General features: G+C 36.6%; 2 protein-coding genes across 3 annotated transcripts; one reads left to right on the top strand and one right to left on the bottom strand.

The window, feature by feature from the left end:
• Positions 1-967: 967 nt before the first annotated feature.
• Positions 968-8,678, top strand: LOC142610192 (DNA topoisomerase 6 subunit A). The gene is made up of 10 exons (XM_075781935.1): positions 968-1,234; positions 1,370-1,511; positions 1,743-1,788; positions 2,527-2,586; positions 3,254-3,290; positions 3,832-3,911; positions 4,053-4,148; positions 4,765-4,829; positions 6,036-6,051; positions 7,295-8,678. The coding sequence occupies exons 1-10, from the start codon at positions 1,045-1,047 to the stop codon at positions 8,492-8,494; spliced, it is 1,932 nt and encodes a 643-aa protein (XP_075638050.1). The 5' UTR covers positions 968-1,044; the 3' UTR covers positions 8,495-8,678.
• LOC142610190 (pentatricopeptide repeat-containing protein At5g02830, chloroplastic) lies at positions 8,656-16,659 on the bottom strand. 2 transcript variants are annotated; one of them, XM_075781934.1, is made up of 12 exons: positions 16,090-16,659; positions 14,969-15,056; positions 14,512-14,716; positions 13,557-13,664; positions 12,862-13,026; positions 12,109-12,687; positions 11,816-11,881; positions 11,546-11,578; positions 11,079-11,176; positions 9,697-9,907; positions 9,395-9,458; positions 8,656-9,164 (listed from the first exon to the last, which is right to left on the bottom strand). In XM_075781934.1, the coding sequence occupies exons 1-12, from the start codon at positions 16,637-16,639 to the stop codon at positions 8,818-8,820; spliced, it is 2,514 nt and encodes an 837-aa protein (XP_075638049.1). In that variant the 5' UTR covers positions 16,640-16,659; the 3' UTR covers positions 8,656-8,817. The 2 variants fall into 2 exon arrangements, with proteins under 2 accessions (XP_075638049.1, XP_075638048.1); XM_075781933.1 differs by having other exon boundaries at positions 11,546-11,626.
• Between the last annotated feature and the right edge of the window lie 749 nt (positions 16,660-17,408).

Consider the following 17,408-nt stretch of genomic DNA (forward strand, 5'->3'; position numbering starts at 1 on the left):
ATACAACATGACAAGACCTCCCACTGCAATATAGGAAGGTTTGCACTCATTTTCTCTCAACACTAGGCCATTTTCTTTGAGCTCATTCTATGAATGCCTTCATTGCTTAGCTATTGGAGTGCTTTCGACAAACCTTACTAGTTGGTCTGTAACATATTGAATATGTCATTTCTTCTTAAAAGCTCTTAACCAATGAGTCTTTGGGTGTAACATATTGTAACTTTTATATTTCTCTTATAAGTTACTATAACTTTTGAGTGAAATTGTGGTGTGCCTTTGTATTAGAATCTTTTTTTTTTTTGTTAGAATATTTTTCTCTCTTCCTTGTGTGCGTGTTTGTTTCTTAAAAAAAAAAGAGGGTATGTGATATATAAGGGAATTCATCTAATAGTCTCATCATAATAATATTTCTATGTGGAGTTTTATGTTTGTGATTCAAATCTCACCTCTACTTCCTATCTCATACTATATACTTACTAAAAAATAAAAGAGTATGGGTCTAATGAATAATGACCCCAGCTTGGATCTATCAAAATAGGCTTGTGTCATTTGTTGTGGGTATGCCCACTGATGTTATCTTTTTTTTTTATTTTGTCGAAAAAAAAATAAGGGTTAGCTAGGTTATCCGAACCTTATTAGTTGCGCCCACTAATGTTATCAAGATTATTGACAAATGTTATTGTACACACTTTAAAACAAATGGCATATTTGTTATCTTGTGATTGGATTACATGAATGATTTTTTTGAGAAACAGGATTACATGAATGATTAAACTTTTAAACCACCGCAGTCGGCATGACATTAGTGGAAATTAATCATATTACTACATGACATGTGCACTAGTTGTAGGAAAGTACGTGTCTCTTGACTTCTTATATGAAGAATGAACTAGTATATGACTGCCACGTGTAATTCCAGTTCCCACAAATAACTATTTAACAACCAACGGTCACAAACTCGCCCACCAGAACCACAAAAGTTTGTTTTTTACTTGATACTTGATAGCTTCTTCTGCTTCTCTGAAACTGAGACCGATCCTAAAAATGGCGACTTCTCTGTCTACCACACTCTCCCCCAACAATCTTCTCCACCCCAACACCAACACCAGCACCAATCTCACTTCAACACGTGTGCTATCGTATCAAACTCTCAGGCCGCACCCCAACAAAACTTTCAGTCTCTCGACTCGGCAGCAGTGCCACCTCGTACCTTCCGCTGTGTCTGGTTCTCCCGGTAATTCTTCCACAACCTCTGCTTTTCGAGAAAGTTAATGTGTATACAAGTCCTGTATGGCTGTACATATATACTCTTGTCTTTTTTTTTTTCATTGGAATTGGAAAACTCAATTAACGAAAATTCCAATTTCAGGGATTGAAACTTCGGAGGCGAGTGAAGATAGCTCAACTTCACTTGATACGGTGAAAGTCTTCGATTTAAATGGAAATGGGATTCCAATTTCTCAACTCTGGAAAGATAGGAAAGCTGTTGTTGCTTTTGCTCGCCATTTCGGGTGATTTTCTTAGACATTTTGCATGCATATCAATATATATAAAATATAGCTGATTCAAGCTTTTGGATGCAAATTTTTTTTTTTCATCCTCTACCAAAATTTTGGAATCAACACCCGAATTTGAGAAAACTTTGTTCATTAATTTAGAATTTGGACACTAAGTTTTATGTAGCAATTTATTTATTTATTTTTATTTTATATTTTGCTTATAATGCTTGTCTCTATTTCCAGATGTGTCTTTTGCCGCAAACGGGCTGATTATCTTGCCTCCAAGAAGGTAAGGACTAAAGAAGCCATGTTTTTGCTCTTGTCTGATTTGAGTGGTAAACGAAAACATTTGAATTTAAATTAGTAGGGGCTCATTCATACTGTTATAAAATATATTTTGACTTAAAAATCTGCATTTTCCTTTCAATGTGGGCTATAGTGGATTCCTGGTTGACAAAAAATGAATTTATGAACACTGTTGATGAGCTGAAAATAAATGAAAAAAGGTCTCTGAATTGGTATTTCAACAGTATTGTTTCTAGTAGATGAATTCAAAGATGATGGAATAAACCAATTGGTCAGTTTCTATAGAAAGCATTGGATTCTTGCAGATGGGAATTTTATTTTATATTAAATTAAGATGCAAATGCATAGGTGTTTAATTTACTCCATGGGAATGTTCTGGTAAGGTCAATGCTTTCTCCTTCACATAGAATTTAAATGCTTCGCCACCACCCCACACACACTCGCATACACACAGAGAGGCAGGGCAGGGGTGGGGGGGGGGGGTGGGGAGGATCATGCCTTAACTTACCACCTTATCCAGGTAAGAAGGGAAGTCCAAAACATGGGTAGTAGCTCTTGCTCATGTTTATCATGGGTGATAGGTAAGTCTAAGAGGCTTAATATCTTCTTCTTCTTCTTCTTATTTATTTATTTATTTATCTGTTTCAAATGATAAATCGGGAAATACTTCCTCTGCATATAACATGCCTAGTCCCTTTACATAGTTCTAACATGTTGACAGGATATCATGGATGCATCTGGTGTGGCACTAGTTATAATTGGACCTGGCAGCGTTGATCAGGTATGTTCTGAAAAAGCATATTGAGTTGTTTGTACTTGCTTATGTAAGTTATGTGTGTCTGCTTATTTGATGAATTAAGTATGTAATGATTGCACACTCATGCATTTGTTGGAATCCTGGGAATATTAAGATGGATTAGTGGAAACACTAGGAAAGATAAGATAAATAATGAAGTTATCTATTTAAATGTAAGAGTGATTCACATTGAGAAAGAAGATGAAAGAGAGAGACTCTTAAGATGGCCTGATCATATGCGGTATAGACTAATGCATGCATCTGTGAGAACTGAGAAAGAATAATTTAATTCAAGTTGAGAGAGTGAAAAGAGATAAAGGGAGGCCTAAACTAGCATGTAGTGAAAATGATATACTAATTAGGGAAGCAACAAAGAATTTATTTATTTATTTACCACCCATGGAAATTTATTTATTTATTTTTGATCTGTTTGCGAACTATGGAAGTTTCATGAGGCAAATGTCCCATCCAATTTTTGTGTTAGCTGGGCAGAAGTACCAAAGAGCATTTTTTAATGTATTTTTCTTCATTTTTTTGTAGTTGGCTTTTCTACTGTTACTTAAATATTGTTAAACATGCAATTATGTGATGGGTCATTGAATTTATTTCTCCCTAAAACTTTGACATAACCATTAGCTGTAATTTGATGTAGGCAAAAGCATTTTCTGAGCAAACAAAATTCAAGGGAGGTATGTTTCTGAAGAATTCATATATTATGTGAATTATAACATGGAAGTGGTTAGTCCACTGTCGATGGGGTAAGTGAAATGAGGACAGAAAACCTGATGAATTTGTACACCACTTTTTTTAGTTTTTCTCTTTTGGGTGGGGTGGGGGGTGGACAGAGGATTGAAGTTGTCATTTTGGAAAACCCTATGGGAGAATGGGGTGTGGTGGTTGAACATTGGATATTCATTTTGGCTTCAAAATAAATCTGTATGGACGAGAATGAATAATCCATTTGCTATTGATGATGAGGGTGATAATGATAATAACATTGATGTTGAAGATAAGGACATCAAAGGGGTGACGGGGGCAGCCATGATGGTATCATATGCTTCAGCATCACTGCAAATCAGAGTGAATTGTAAAAACTTTGGGTTTTTAATCAAAGTAGCCGTGTAAAGTTGAAAGAGAAACCTGCTCAGTGACTCCAACTGTATAATCTTGTATTGCAGCCAAATATACACATGTTGCAGCTTAGTAATGAAGATTTGTTATTCTTTTCAGAAGTCTATGCAGATCCTAACCACTCATCATATGAGGCACTGGAATTTGTTTCTGGGGTTTTAACTACATTTACTCCCAAAGTATGTAAGAGAAATTGCTTGTTCTTTATCAACACAATAATGCATATTACTATAGGTTTAAAGATGACATGTTCATGAAAATACGAGATTTTGTGACTGCACCTATGACTTCTTAATTTAGTTGCTTCCATGACTCTCTAGGCAGGTCTCAAGATAATTCAATTGTACATGGAAGGTTATCGACAAGACTGGAAGCTTTCATTTGAAAAGGACACTGTGAGCAGAGGTGGCTGGTATGTGAACTATTTTGTTAGAAGTAATGCATACGGATCATGATGATAAGACTCACAAATTGTCTCTTAATGAAAGTAAAAGTTAAATTTTGATCTAACAAACACATTCCTCATGGGGAATTATCATTATCTTCGATATACATGTTGATCTAAATCAAGTAGAAATGATGGAAAGAATTTAAGGTGGTAATTAAAAAATAAAAATGAACCTGACTCTCTTGATATCTTTAATTGACTTAATAGTATTATAGAATTCATTATGGTTATAGTTGTGTAACTAAAATTGCTTGAATGATTGAAAGATAAGAACATTCTAAGGAACACCCAAAGCAATCTGGCAGGAGGCTGAATTTTTCTATTGGTAGAATAAAAGTTGTACATTGGAATCTGAAGATTCTGTGGCCTGCATCCAATACAACTCAGATTGATTTGATGCGCCTTATTATTATGACCCAAACTTAGTCCCATGTGAGTGTTATGCTGTGTTTTTCCAAGGTGAATCACAACAGCATAGAAATGCTGATCTTCTTATCATACCTTACTCAGTATGTTATTTTCAAGTTTCTCTATTTCTTTTTTATTCCTTTTAACAGACACAAAATTGGTTGTTTCTCAGGCAGCAAGGGGGGATTATAGTTGCAGGTCCTGGGAAAAGTAACATCTCATACATTCATAAGGTAATAAAGTCCTCCATCCTAACCTGCTCTCTTTCCTTTTGTCCTAATTGCAAGAACAATGTTGATCAGCAATATAGCCACGGTCACTTTAAATTGAAGCTCCAATTGAGAAGAGTAATCATAGCAGGGCACGCATTTATTACTGATTAATTGGTACATATCAAGGACATTGACCTGCGATTATTATTAAAACAAAATATTAGTTGTTGTTTGGAAATTGGACACTTGATGACGGTGGAAGCAGTCTATTTGTTTTCTAATGCACAGACAAAGCTTCAAGTTTTTCAACACTTTGAAGCTTAGTTAAATATTTTTTCTTGTGGCATGAAGATGGGAGTTTCTAAAGACTCCACTTTCTAAGTTGTAAATTCTTATGCTAGCGAATTCCCACTTCTCTTCAAGTTCTAACATCATGCTAAACTTGTTTATATGAGTAGGACAAAGAAGCTGGGGATGATCCTGATATTGAAGATATTCTGAAAGCATGTTGCTCATGAAGGAGAAAATAAGGCGTGTCTTCACTTTCTATCTAGTTTTACGTAATTCACTTTCACATTCTATTTGCATATTTGCCTCATACCACTGACCTTGTTCTCTTATGGGTGCTTCCTACCTTGTGCAGTGACTTCATGTTTATTGGAAGCCTATACAAGGAGCTCAGGAAAATTTCACTGTTGTAAAAGATATTAGGTTACATATATTATTACCAACTTTTGCACTACAGTCACTAATAAAAGTGTATCATATGAAGAGTTACAATAAAAGGGATTTCAGGATGTTGTGTCATAAATTTGCCTCAACTTTAAAACAGGAAAAGTCTCAATGGGATACTAAACTGTCACAAGAGGTAAATTTCACCAGCCAATTCTTAAAATTTGAGGATATTTTTTATGCGATCAGGATTTGAGAATTTGAGTTAGGAGGTCCTTAACCTCTGGACATCGATATGTAAATTTAGCTAAAGATATGGTGTTTCTTATGTGATAAGTCATAAGTTCAACTCTCCATGGGGAGTTCTCTTTGAAGCATAATTTGTCATGCTTGCTGCTGATGTTTATGTGATTTTTTTTTTGTTTGGTCAGAAATTCAAGTATCTTCTGGAAGAGAGGAGAGTTAGATGCGTCTGTATTACCTTAGAAAACAAGTTTACAAACATTTTGAATTCTTGAGGACCATATAGACTGTAATAAGTGTCTCTTTGTCATTGTACTAAGAAGTAGAGTTTTGAGTGTCTGACAAATGGGTTAAAGCTTGTGTCTATGTGTCAACTTGACATGTGTCCACTTCCTACTGCACAAGACACAAGCTGTGTTCTTGACAAATTGTAGTGCATAGTGCTTTATGGTCTATCTACTTTTCCTTTTGGAAAGAATGAAACTTAACACGTGTTTTCATCCTAATGTGTCCTGTACAGTAATGCACTGGACACAAACTGTGTTCTTGACAAACTATAGTGAATGGTGCTTTAAGGTCTATCTAATTTTCTTTCTTTTGGAGGGAATGAAAAATGATTTTTTAAGGAATTGAAAGGAACTCTTTTTAGTCAGCAATTTCGTTAAATGAGCTTTAAGAAACCCTTCAAAGCTAAAAACAATTTTAAGGCTAAAGTTGGAGTTTGGAGCTCTTAACGAAAAAGCTCCTTAATTCAGAAAGATCTTTTATGTTCTTAATTCAGAAAGATCTTTTATGCACCGAACGTACGAGATACTTTCTCCCATAATTTGTAATTCATAATTATCAACCCTGGCTAAAGAGTTACTAAAAAGCTCTATATTCCCATTTGACATTACTCATCTACTGTAAGTCAAATCTTTAGCAAATGAGCAATACAAATCTTTAAGAAAAAAATTATTTTTATTTAGCAAAAACATATAAAAACTTATTTTTAAAGACAAAGACAAAGCAATCTGGGCCTATTTAGATACCGCTTATTACTTAAAACTGAAAATATTATAGCAAAATAATTTTTAAATGTGTAAATAGTACCGTAAGACCTACTTTTAAAATTGTTTTTATGAAAAAAAAAAAAAGTACTTGCAGGTCCATAAACAGTGCAGAGACCCACCAAAACTCCTGAATGTGCAAATCGCTATCCAAACGTGATAGAATAAGTATGCGTTTGCCTCCAAATTAAAAATTCAGCTTATTTTACTATTTAACTTATTTTTACTATTATTTATGACTTCACTGCATTTTTTTATACTATTTATAAATTCATTATACTATTCTAACTAACTTTTATCCTTGTCTACCATAATTTAACAAAAAGTTTAAAAAGTTATCGATTGCAGTTAAATAACCAAATGCCAACGTTAAGTCATTTCCCGCCTTACTCTTGACTCTTTTTACTCATATCCACACTCCACCCAACAGATTTCTCTCTCTCTCTCTCTGAAAAATGGCGGATAAGGGCAAAAGGAAACGCCGCCGTGCCGACGCGGATTCCGACGACGAAACCCGACTCCCATTCAAGGACACACTAAAACCCGACTCCGCCATCCTCAAAATCCTGAAAGACTTCACCGCAGCCACCGCCGCCGCATCCTCCTCCTCCTCCAAAACCCTAACCCTAGCCGACATCGACATAGACGCCAAATGCCGCGAAGTCTCCGAGCTCAACCTCCTCTCCGTCCAGTCCGAGATCGAGTCCCAAATCCTCAAAATCGCCCGCTCCATCCTCGCCGGCAACGGCTTCGGCTTCGACGTCCCGTCCCGCTCCGCCACGAACCAGCTCTACGTCCCCGAGCTCGACCGCATCGTGTTAAAAGACAAAACTACCCTCCGCCCTTACGCCAACATCTCCACCGTCCGCAAAACCACCATCACCACCCGAATCATCCAGCTCGTCCACCAGCTCTGCGCCAAGAACATCCACGTCACCAAGCGTGACCTCTTCTACACCGACGTCAAGCTCTTCCAAGACCAATCGCAATCCGACACCGTCCTCGACGACGTCTCCTGTATTCTCGGCTGCACTCGATCGAGCCTCAACGTGATCGCCGCCGAGAAAGGCGTCGTCGTCGGGAGGCTGATTTTCAGTGACAATGGTGATATGATTGATTGCACGAAGATGGGAATGGGCGGGAAGGCGATACCGCCTAATATTGATCGAGTTGGGGATATGCAGAGTGATGCTCTGTTCATTCTCTTGGTTGAGAAGGATGCTGCTTATATGAGATTAGCTGAGGATCGGTTTTATAATCGATTTCCGTGTGTAATTATCACGGCGAAAGGCCAGCCTGATGTGGCTACTAGGTTGTTTTTGAGGAAAATGAAGATGGAGTTGAAGCTTCCTGTTCTTGCTCTTGTGGATAGTGATCCTTATGGGTTGAAGATTTTGTCGGTTTACGGGTGTGGTTCGAAGAATATGTCTTATGATAGTTCGAATTTGACTACGCCGGATATTAAGTGGTTAGGGGTTAGGCCGAGTGATTTGGATAAGTATAAGATACCGGAGCAGTGTAGGTTGCCGATGACTGACCAGGATATTAAGACTGGGAAGGATTTGTTGGAGGAGGATTTCGTGAAGAAGAATCCCGGGTGGGTTGAGGAGTTGAGTTTGATGGTGAAGACGAAGCAGAAGGCGGAAATTCAGGCGCTGAGTACCTTCGGGTTTCAGTACTTGTCTGAGGTTTACTTGCCACTGAAGCTGCAGCAGCAGGATTGGCTGTGAGTTTTTTTTTTGGCTTTTGGTTTGTAATGGTAATTCTATGTATTCCTTGTTTTCTTGTGGGAATGAGAAATGGGAAGTTGTTTGTTTAGGTTATGTGTTTTGAGATGCAATCGCATCTAAATTGGGAAACTGGCCAATTTGAAAAGAGGCAAAAGGATAAATGAGAAGAAGGCTGTTCCTATTTTATGATCTTGCAAATTACATTTAATTGTTGAACAACTTACAGTTGGTGAGTTATGGCATTACAGTGCATTTACTAAGAATATACTCGTACATATGATATCATGTACAGACTCTACAAGTGGTTTCACATACAAAAATAATCATCTTCTGATGGCGCCTAATCTTCTCTGCAACCAATATTGCAACGATTTCCTTGTGACCTTTAACCTTTGTACAACATCTGGTCTCCTAGTGGAACTTTCAAGCTCTGTTAATAAACTCTTCCTTCGTGTCAGTTGTTCGAAGTTTAAATCTGACTGAAGAAGGGATTCTGAAATTTTCTTTTTATTAAGTGCATTCCTAGGTCCTGCTAAAAGAACCTCAAGCCCCAATTCATCCTGCAGAAGTTTGATAATTGCACTTTTCACCTCTAAATTGTGCGTTGCTGGATCTGTAACTACTTTACTGACTCCTAAGGTGATCACTATGTCATCGTTTACTGAATGTCCTGCAACAATAAATCAATCAAACGTCAACATGTAAGTTTGGTTCTGGATTCTAATTCCTCCCTTGCCTCAATTTACTTATAGACTTAACCTGACTTATATTTTGTGTTTGAATTATATGACAATTGTTGGCTATGTCAAACGTTATGTAAGGTAAGTTGAAAGGACTGTGCAGGAAAGTTTCATGTGATTCTTTGTCATGCAAATATGTTTATTAGAGGTTCATATATACCATGAGTATGGTAGTTCTCTTTGAACATTCGTAGAACTGCAAGAACAACAATGCGAGCTTCAACCTGTTGATACATATTACAAAGAAGTTGATGAGAAAAAGCTTGAGAGGATAGAGTTGATACAATTCTGAAACAGTACAAACAAGCACAATTATAACAACAGACTTTAATCTACAATCTAGGTAAGCAAGAATCTAGTCCTTCAAACCTGTAAAACACAAACATGGCTTTAATCCATGCTTGTACCAATTTCAAGGTAAATTTGCCAAACATATGATTCACTATATGATGTTAACCCTACCTTTGTAAGCCCCTGAAGGTCAATTGTGAGGCGTTCAGAATTACTCTTTTGTAAGTGCATTGCAATTTTTTCAAGAAGTAGACTTTGAGGTCTTCCCAAGTAGGTCTTGTTGCAGGAACTGAACTCTTCTTTGTTCTGATTGTCGACTTGTATTACTCCTTCACACCATTCCTCTATGAGCTCCTCAAGATAATAATCATTGGGTTTGTACCTACATAAACATGCTTGATTAACAGGAAGATTGTATTTAACTAATGTCTAATTGTCAAAGACAAATGAGAAGGATGTTGCTTCTTGTTTACCTCAACATAAAGGGCAAAGCAAGTAACAGCTGAATAATCTCTACACGTCCGTGCGTACATATGCAATTTTAAAATAGATGTGTACATTACTCATTTTTAAAATAATAACAATAATTCATTTTTTACAACAAATGGGGGAGGAGGGCTTGAATCCTAATTCTTATTATAAAGGAGACCAGACAATGTTAATGAACTACAAGACTCTTGGCTTATGTACATTACACGTGATGTGCTAATTCTTTATCAATGGAAAGATACAATGTATAATCTTATTCATACATTTAGTTGAGCAAATTCTTGCAGTACAAATTTTCACTCCACCAATCTCTGCACTAACCTAGCAGTCATGAACGAACCCTAGCTTAGAAGAGGATCTCAAGAGCAACCCAAAGTTTGTAACAGAAATGAGCATGCCTGCTCTGGGACTAAACCAGTCCAACAAAGATGTGTAACAATCCAATGCATTACAATCAACACGGCTTGAAGTTCATATGAGATCAATACACCATAGGGCAGTTAGATCAGTTTACATTACATAAACAAATGCACTCTTCAATCCTCACTAATTGGAAGTGACAAAATTGGCCCGATTTTATCTAGATGAGACCGAGGTGCTTTGCCAAGGAGAGAATATAAGTTCTCGTAGAAACTTGCACCTCATCAGACAATCAGAATATGCAAGACAGTTTTGGGTACAATAATGATGATGAGACAAATAGTTAAATTAGATATATCCCTGATGAACGGCATAAAGTGGCATTCATGAATACGAGTAATTAAAAAAAAAAGGTTCTGCTGCCAGTGTGGAAAATAGGAAACACCAAAAAAACCTGGTATTGCACAAGATTTTTTTTCCCTATAGTTACAATGGGAAAGAGAAATTTAAACCCTAGATGTCTCCATTAGAAACACTAAAAGGTGCTAGTGGAGCTACAAGGCTCTTGGCGGCATTGCACAAGACTTGACAGTACTTAATAAATCAATATAATTATGGTAAATAAAGGATTATAAAACATATTCATATATATTTGGAAAAATGAATGCAATAAATATTTCTATGATCACTTTATGCTGTCATACCCTGCTCTCCGCATATCTTGATAAACAGACAGGCATTGTTGTACTTCGTCCAAGGACCCATATCTGCTGCGGGCCCTTAAAAGAGTATTATAAGTCACCTGAAAAGAAACAACTTTAAACAAGTTATCTATGGTGAGCTGAGTCACAATTTTCAGAATGCCATTAATGATTTATTTATTAAATTTCTTTTTTTATTTGAAGCAAGAATGATGTTCAAGATGATTGTATGCAAAACTGTAGCCAAAATGCAACACGAAACTGCCATAATTTTATTTAATATTTTCATCACAATACAATTCAGAATCACAATCAGAAAATACAAAATTCTTTTGTCAGTTCAACATCATAGAACAGCCTCATCCAGATGGCAGCAACACACATCTTCTCTCAATTTCTTTGTGACATTACAATCATTAAATTCACACTCATACATAATTAATCGAAGCAGATTGACTATAATCACCTACCATATTTGGACGTATTTGATAGTTTTTCATTTCCTGAAATAAAGAAAATGCTAGCTTCAAATTTTCACTTTCCACGCAAACCTATAAACCAAAGGCCACAACAAATAAATATCTAGGTCCAATAGATTTGAGATAATACCAAAAAAAAAAAAGTGTTCATGAGGACAACAACCTCACCCTCCATCCCATTATTATGAGAGGAGGAAATGCCATTTGAGCCCAAGCTCATTGGCACAACCATTTTAGAACCACAAAGAAGAAAAATATAACCTTGATGGCCGTTGTATATGCAATAACATCTGGTTGAATTCCAGCACCAAGCATATGTCTGAAAATCTGCATTGGACGAAAAAGTAGTTATCAGAGAACTTCGATTTGTGAATGAATACTGAGGGAGCACAAAGAAATTGGCTAATTTTCTTTCTTTATTGGTATTTTGGCTCCAGTTCTCATCAGCAGCAGGAATGATTCTTATGTAAATATTTAGGTAAGCATGATAATGAAAAATTATTCAAAAAGGAAGAGCAAAAATTGACATAGATCAAGATTAGTTTATACATTACCCGCATGGCATCTTCTACATTGCCTGTGCCTCCACATATATCAATCAAAATTGACCAAGTTATATGATTAGGGGAAAGACCTACTACTTTCATCTCATATATCAAAGCTTTTGCACGGTAGTAATCAGTACCACAAGCCTTCATCAAAATATTATATGTTGCAGTTGTGGGTGTAAAGGGAAACTTCCTAGGATAGTTTAAGTGGTGTGACGTAGATAGGCCAGTTGGCACACTAGTACTGCAATTTTTGTCTCCATGCTCTGCATTTAAATTAATATTGCATTCACCAATAGTCTCTGAGACTCTACCCCCCTTCCAAGACTGGAAAAGACGGAAGGCCCTGTCAAACTGGCAAGTCTCAACACAAGCATCTAAAAGGATGTTGCAACACTGTGTATTGGGTTCACAGCCAGCCAACAGCATCTCATCAAACAATTGAATCGCCCGTTCTACAAGACCTGCATTGGCACAGGCTCTGATCAATGATGACCATGCAACAGTGTTAGGAGCCACACCAGCTGACAACATATCTTCCTTGATGTGTAGTGCCATTTGCCACAGTTTTGCATCCGCAAAGACCTGGAAATTGATGCAAAAGCCACGAAGATGTCCAAAAAATAATTTGTGAAAGAGACAAAAAAAAGATCTCCACTCCACCAGAAAAAGGAAAAATAAATCTATGAACTATGCAATAGCTATGTAATCATGAGAAGATGGAGACATTGAGATTAATATTCAAATACAAGAAGTTACCTTCACAATGGTGCTGTAAGTGAAAACATCCAACTTTAACACTCCTGTTGATTCCAAATGTTGGACTTCCATGTAAATGTCTTGGGCCAAATCAACTCTGCCAGCAAGACAGCATGCCTTCAAAAGGATATTATAAGATGCCATATCCTCCATGACACCAAGATTCTGGAAATATAAGAGATAAAAAGTTTAAAACTTTGTACTGCTGATCTGAATAAACAAGAAAACTTATATGCGCTCAACCAATAATTTAAATATTAAAATTATAGATAATGTTAATTAACCTATAGAGTAGACTTTACTGGCTAACTAATTCATGGATTTTTCCTTCATGTATCTACCACAAAGAGGAACAGAAATAGAAATGCTATAAGCATGACACTTAATGTAATCAATAGATTTAATAAAAAGAAGATTGAAAGAAGGAAACAGGCAAAGTATGCAGCAGCAAAGTAAGCATGCTAACAATTAGGAGTTATGTTACCATGTATCTTTGGTTAAACAACATGGGAGAGAAATTTTTTGAAAGGGCTGAAGCTTTGTGAAGCTGATTTATCTTATTCACTTTGATAGTTTGAATATGATTGTACATGGAAAATCCCAAATTAATGAACTGCCAATGGACACTAAACAAAGGAGCAAACTTCATATATGTGTGGAGAGAGAGAGAGAGAGAGAGAGAGAGAGAGTATTACTCGCATATTCTTGTGTACATGCAATGTGTAGCTCAAATCATGGGCATTCACATTCATCAGGCTGTTGAAAACATAAATATTTGGGGTGATCTTCTGCTTGAGTAAGTCCTGCAACAAATCCCATGCAAAACAAAAAACCACTCAATGGCAGCAAAAATTCTCTAATGTCCTGTAACCATGCCAAAAAGAATTATGAGAACATGCGTGTTATGAACCTTCAAGAGCAAAAGAAGAAGAAGAAGAAGTAACTAGATATTAGTTTGACTCTGCACTGCCGGTTGAATTAACTCTGGCAATGTGCTCATGTCTAGATTTTATACTTCATAGTCTACATGTTCAACATGGAAGTGATGCACATGCTGCTTCCCAACCAAAAAAACCTTCCTTCAGATGGTCAATTTCCCATTTTTACTCAGTTAAAATAGTCAGAAGGGAGTTATAGTTAGAGTGCTCCACACTAGTGGTATGATCTGTTCCAGTTGTCCGCCCACCCCTTGGTTGTTTTGGGGGAGGCAAGAATGGGAAATCATTCATTTAAGTTTTATGAGATGCTTAAAGTGCTTGCAAAATTAGGGACCTTGGGCCATTAATTCTATAAAAATGTGGTCATGATAATGCTCACTAGTTTAACCCACATTTTGGAAAAAAATTTGATTAAGAGTGTACTATTTGTGATGCTTTTATTGCATAAAATAATAAAGATAGGTTACAGTTACACTACATATCTTGCCTATTTTAAGGGTTATTAGACATAATCTTTTTTGTCAAAAAACATTGTGCTAAAATCCTTCTGTGGTTAATTTTCATACTATGCCACAAGCACTCATTCAAGAAAAAGAAAGAAAGATTGGCAATATAAGAACTAATACTGAACAAAAATACATTTATATCATCTTTGAATAAAAAAACTCAACCAAATAAAGCATTCACTCATATAAGTAGTCGGAGAAAGTACCTCATATATGTACCTAGATTTCATGAAGTCACCACAAAGACCACAAACATCTATAATTGTGCGGTAGACATACATATTAGGACCAGTCAAGTGTTGCTTGGATGCTTCATATGCTGTCAAAGCTGACACCAGGTCCCCCTTCTTTCCAAATTCATGTATAATGGTAGAGAATAATATATGCCCATATGGAAGAATACAAGCATACCTGCAAACATGATACTTATGGATAAGTACACAAGAACAAATGAAAATACATCGAATGTACCCAGCAGTGATTGACTCCGTAGTCAAGAGAATTCTGCCATGTACCATGTACAAGGGAAAACTTGCACGATAGTAAAGAGCAGAGTCCAAACATAAACCATCTGTGGCTAAGATGTCATAGTAATGCATACCAAATAAAAAAGAAAATCTGAACCAGACAAAGACCTACCAACAATAGAATTGTAAATCATACCTTATTGCCAGTTTTGGGTTACGTTTGTCAACACAAGCTCTAATAATGTCAGAAGACTTCAGCAGTTCTTTGATTGAGAAACGGAAACCTAAATCAAGTAATCATCTGTTATGGGAATCCAACTCATGACAAAGTTAATACATCCCAAATCTTCAAACCATGATAAACATATAAGAAACTTTCAATTTATTTAATTTTTTTCCCTTTCTAGCAAACCGCTTCAGATGACAGTAAATATAGTTCTACAAATCAAGAATGATCACACTACAGAACCTCATTTTAAAGATATTTCAACTGTTCTTTCTCCAAAAGAACTTTGAACTTGCCTTAAACTAACATGAACCTAACCAAAAGTATTATTGTCTTAAAACCATACACTAAGATACTTAGAAGAAGAATATTATAAAGGGATAATTATAATTACCACCCTTACAGTATGCCCATAAAACACAGAGGACCTCATGGTTTGGTTTGTGACACTTAACTCCATAGTACTTATATCCATCAGTTTAGTTTGGTTAATTTTAACAGAATATGATGATGTGGCAAGTACTGGTATCACTTAATGATGCAGAAGTTTAGAAAAACAAAATTCTAAACTTTAGGTAAAAGACATTTCTATTTAGAAAATTTGTGGTTTAAGGGCATACCAAAATGTGTTAATCATGATTTTCCCAATTATAAAAGCAATTAATGGTGCTGAAGACTTAGGGCCTGTTTGGATTAAGAATGGGAGAGAGGGGGAGTGGAAGGGGGTAGAGTAGAGTTAACTGAAAATAGGCAAATTTAGGCCAATTCTACTCCCCCTCCCTCCCCCTCAATCCAATCGGACCATTAAGTACAAACCAATTCACCGAGAGCCTTGTAGCTCAGTGGCATTGTTTGCTCTTCTTTATAAAGAGAACAGGGTTCAACTATCACCTTCCCATTGTTATAACTATCAAATTATAAACAACAGCATAAAAAGTATAAGCCAATTCACCCCTACCATTAATAAAGCCTTAACAAAATGCAACTAATAGTCTACTAATAATGTACCATATATACAGTATCAAAAGTTCCCTTACACTAGAATCTACCTACTAATGAAGTAAATTAATCACAAGTATATAGACAATTACCTGCAAGAATCTCCATGAACTCAACAACTTCCTCCACTTTCCCACATTGCACAATACGGTAAAACTCATTGCCTAGCAACTCCATCGTAGACCCATCAAACAGCTTCAACGGAGCAACCCCAAGCTGCTCAACTTTCCTCAAAACCTCAATCACACTCCGAACCTTCCCTTCTCGAAGACCCACCGTGATTCCTTTCGCTACAAGCTCCACACTCAACGCCGAGACAAACTGCGAAGCGTCAGCCCCAGAAACAATCACAGTCTCTACGATCATTGCGAAGTCTTGGAGCTTGCCTTGCTCGGCGAGCTTGGAGGCGAGATTGGCGTAGTACTTGAGGTGGAGTGTGTGGCGAGAGGAGAGGAGAGGAGAAGGGGAGTTGAGAGTGGAGAGTGGTGGTTGTGGTTGTGGTGGTGGTGGTGGTGGTTTGGAGGGAGAGAGCTTGGTGGTGGTGGGTTTGAAAGGTTTAATGGGGTTGTGGTTGTGGTGGTGGTGGTGATTGTGGGAAGGAGTGGCAATAGAGGAGTAGCTAAGGATGACCAACTCTCTCATTGTTGGCCAAGTGTTGGGATTGTCTGTTTATGCATTTGAGTGAGTGGGGGGTTTATATGGGTTTTGGTTTTGGAAGTGGATTGGGTTTGAAAGGCAGGTGTTTCAGTTGGTGACTGTTGCTTGGGATGGGAATGCGATCAGGGATTTTTAATATTGTCCAACTGATTTTCATTTAGAATGTGAGGGTAGTTCTCATTCCATAGATGCTACGTTTACAACAAATTATAGATGGTTAATTGTTATTGGTTCTAATTTGAACATATCACTAGAATTACTTTTCTACCTTACTAATAACAATTCGTAACAACCTACCATATAGAGTTTGTTGTGAAAATGTTGTAGACATAACATTTTTCTTCTTGTAAAGAAAGCCAGGAAAAAAAGTACAAAAAGAAAGATTGGGCTTGAGCCCATATATTTATCTCTCTCACCTCACCAAATGAAAATTATCGTATGTGTCGAGTGTATAAAGCTCTCCTCTCACTAGTATGTATGATAAGGAGTAATTTGAATTATCTTGAATGGTTGGTTATTCATATAATGATAGTTGTACTAGCATTGATTGGTGAAGTAGTTTTAGAATATTTGAGCAAATGAAACTTTTATTCTATGTTGTTGCATCTAGTGGCGAAGCCAGGCTATTTTTTCAATGGGTAAAACTTGATATATAAATATTTTTTATTTTTCATAGAAATTGCAAAAAGGAGGAGGGCTTTTTTTTTATTAGTCATGTCAGCATCTAACGTGCTAATGGTGCACTTTGTCTACT

Source organism: Castanea sativa, chromosome 9 (genome assembly GCF_040712315.1).
Source record: "Castanea sativa cultivar Marrone di Chiusa Pesio chromosome 9, ASM4071231v1".
Taxonomy (NCBI): Eukaryota; Viridiplantae; Streptophyta; class Magnoliopsida; order Fagales; family Fagaceae; genus Castanea; species Castanea sativa.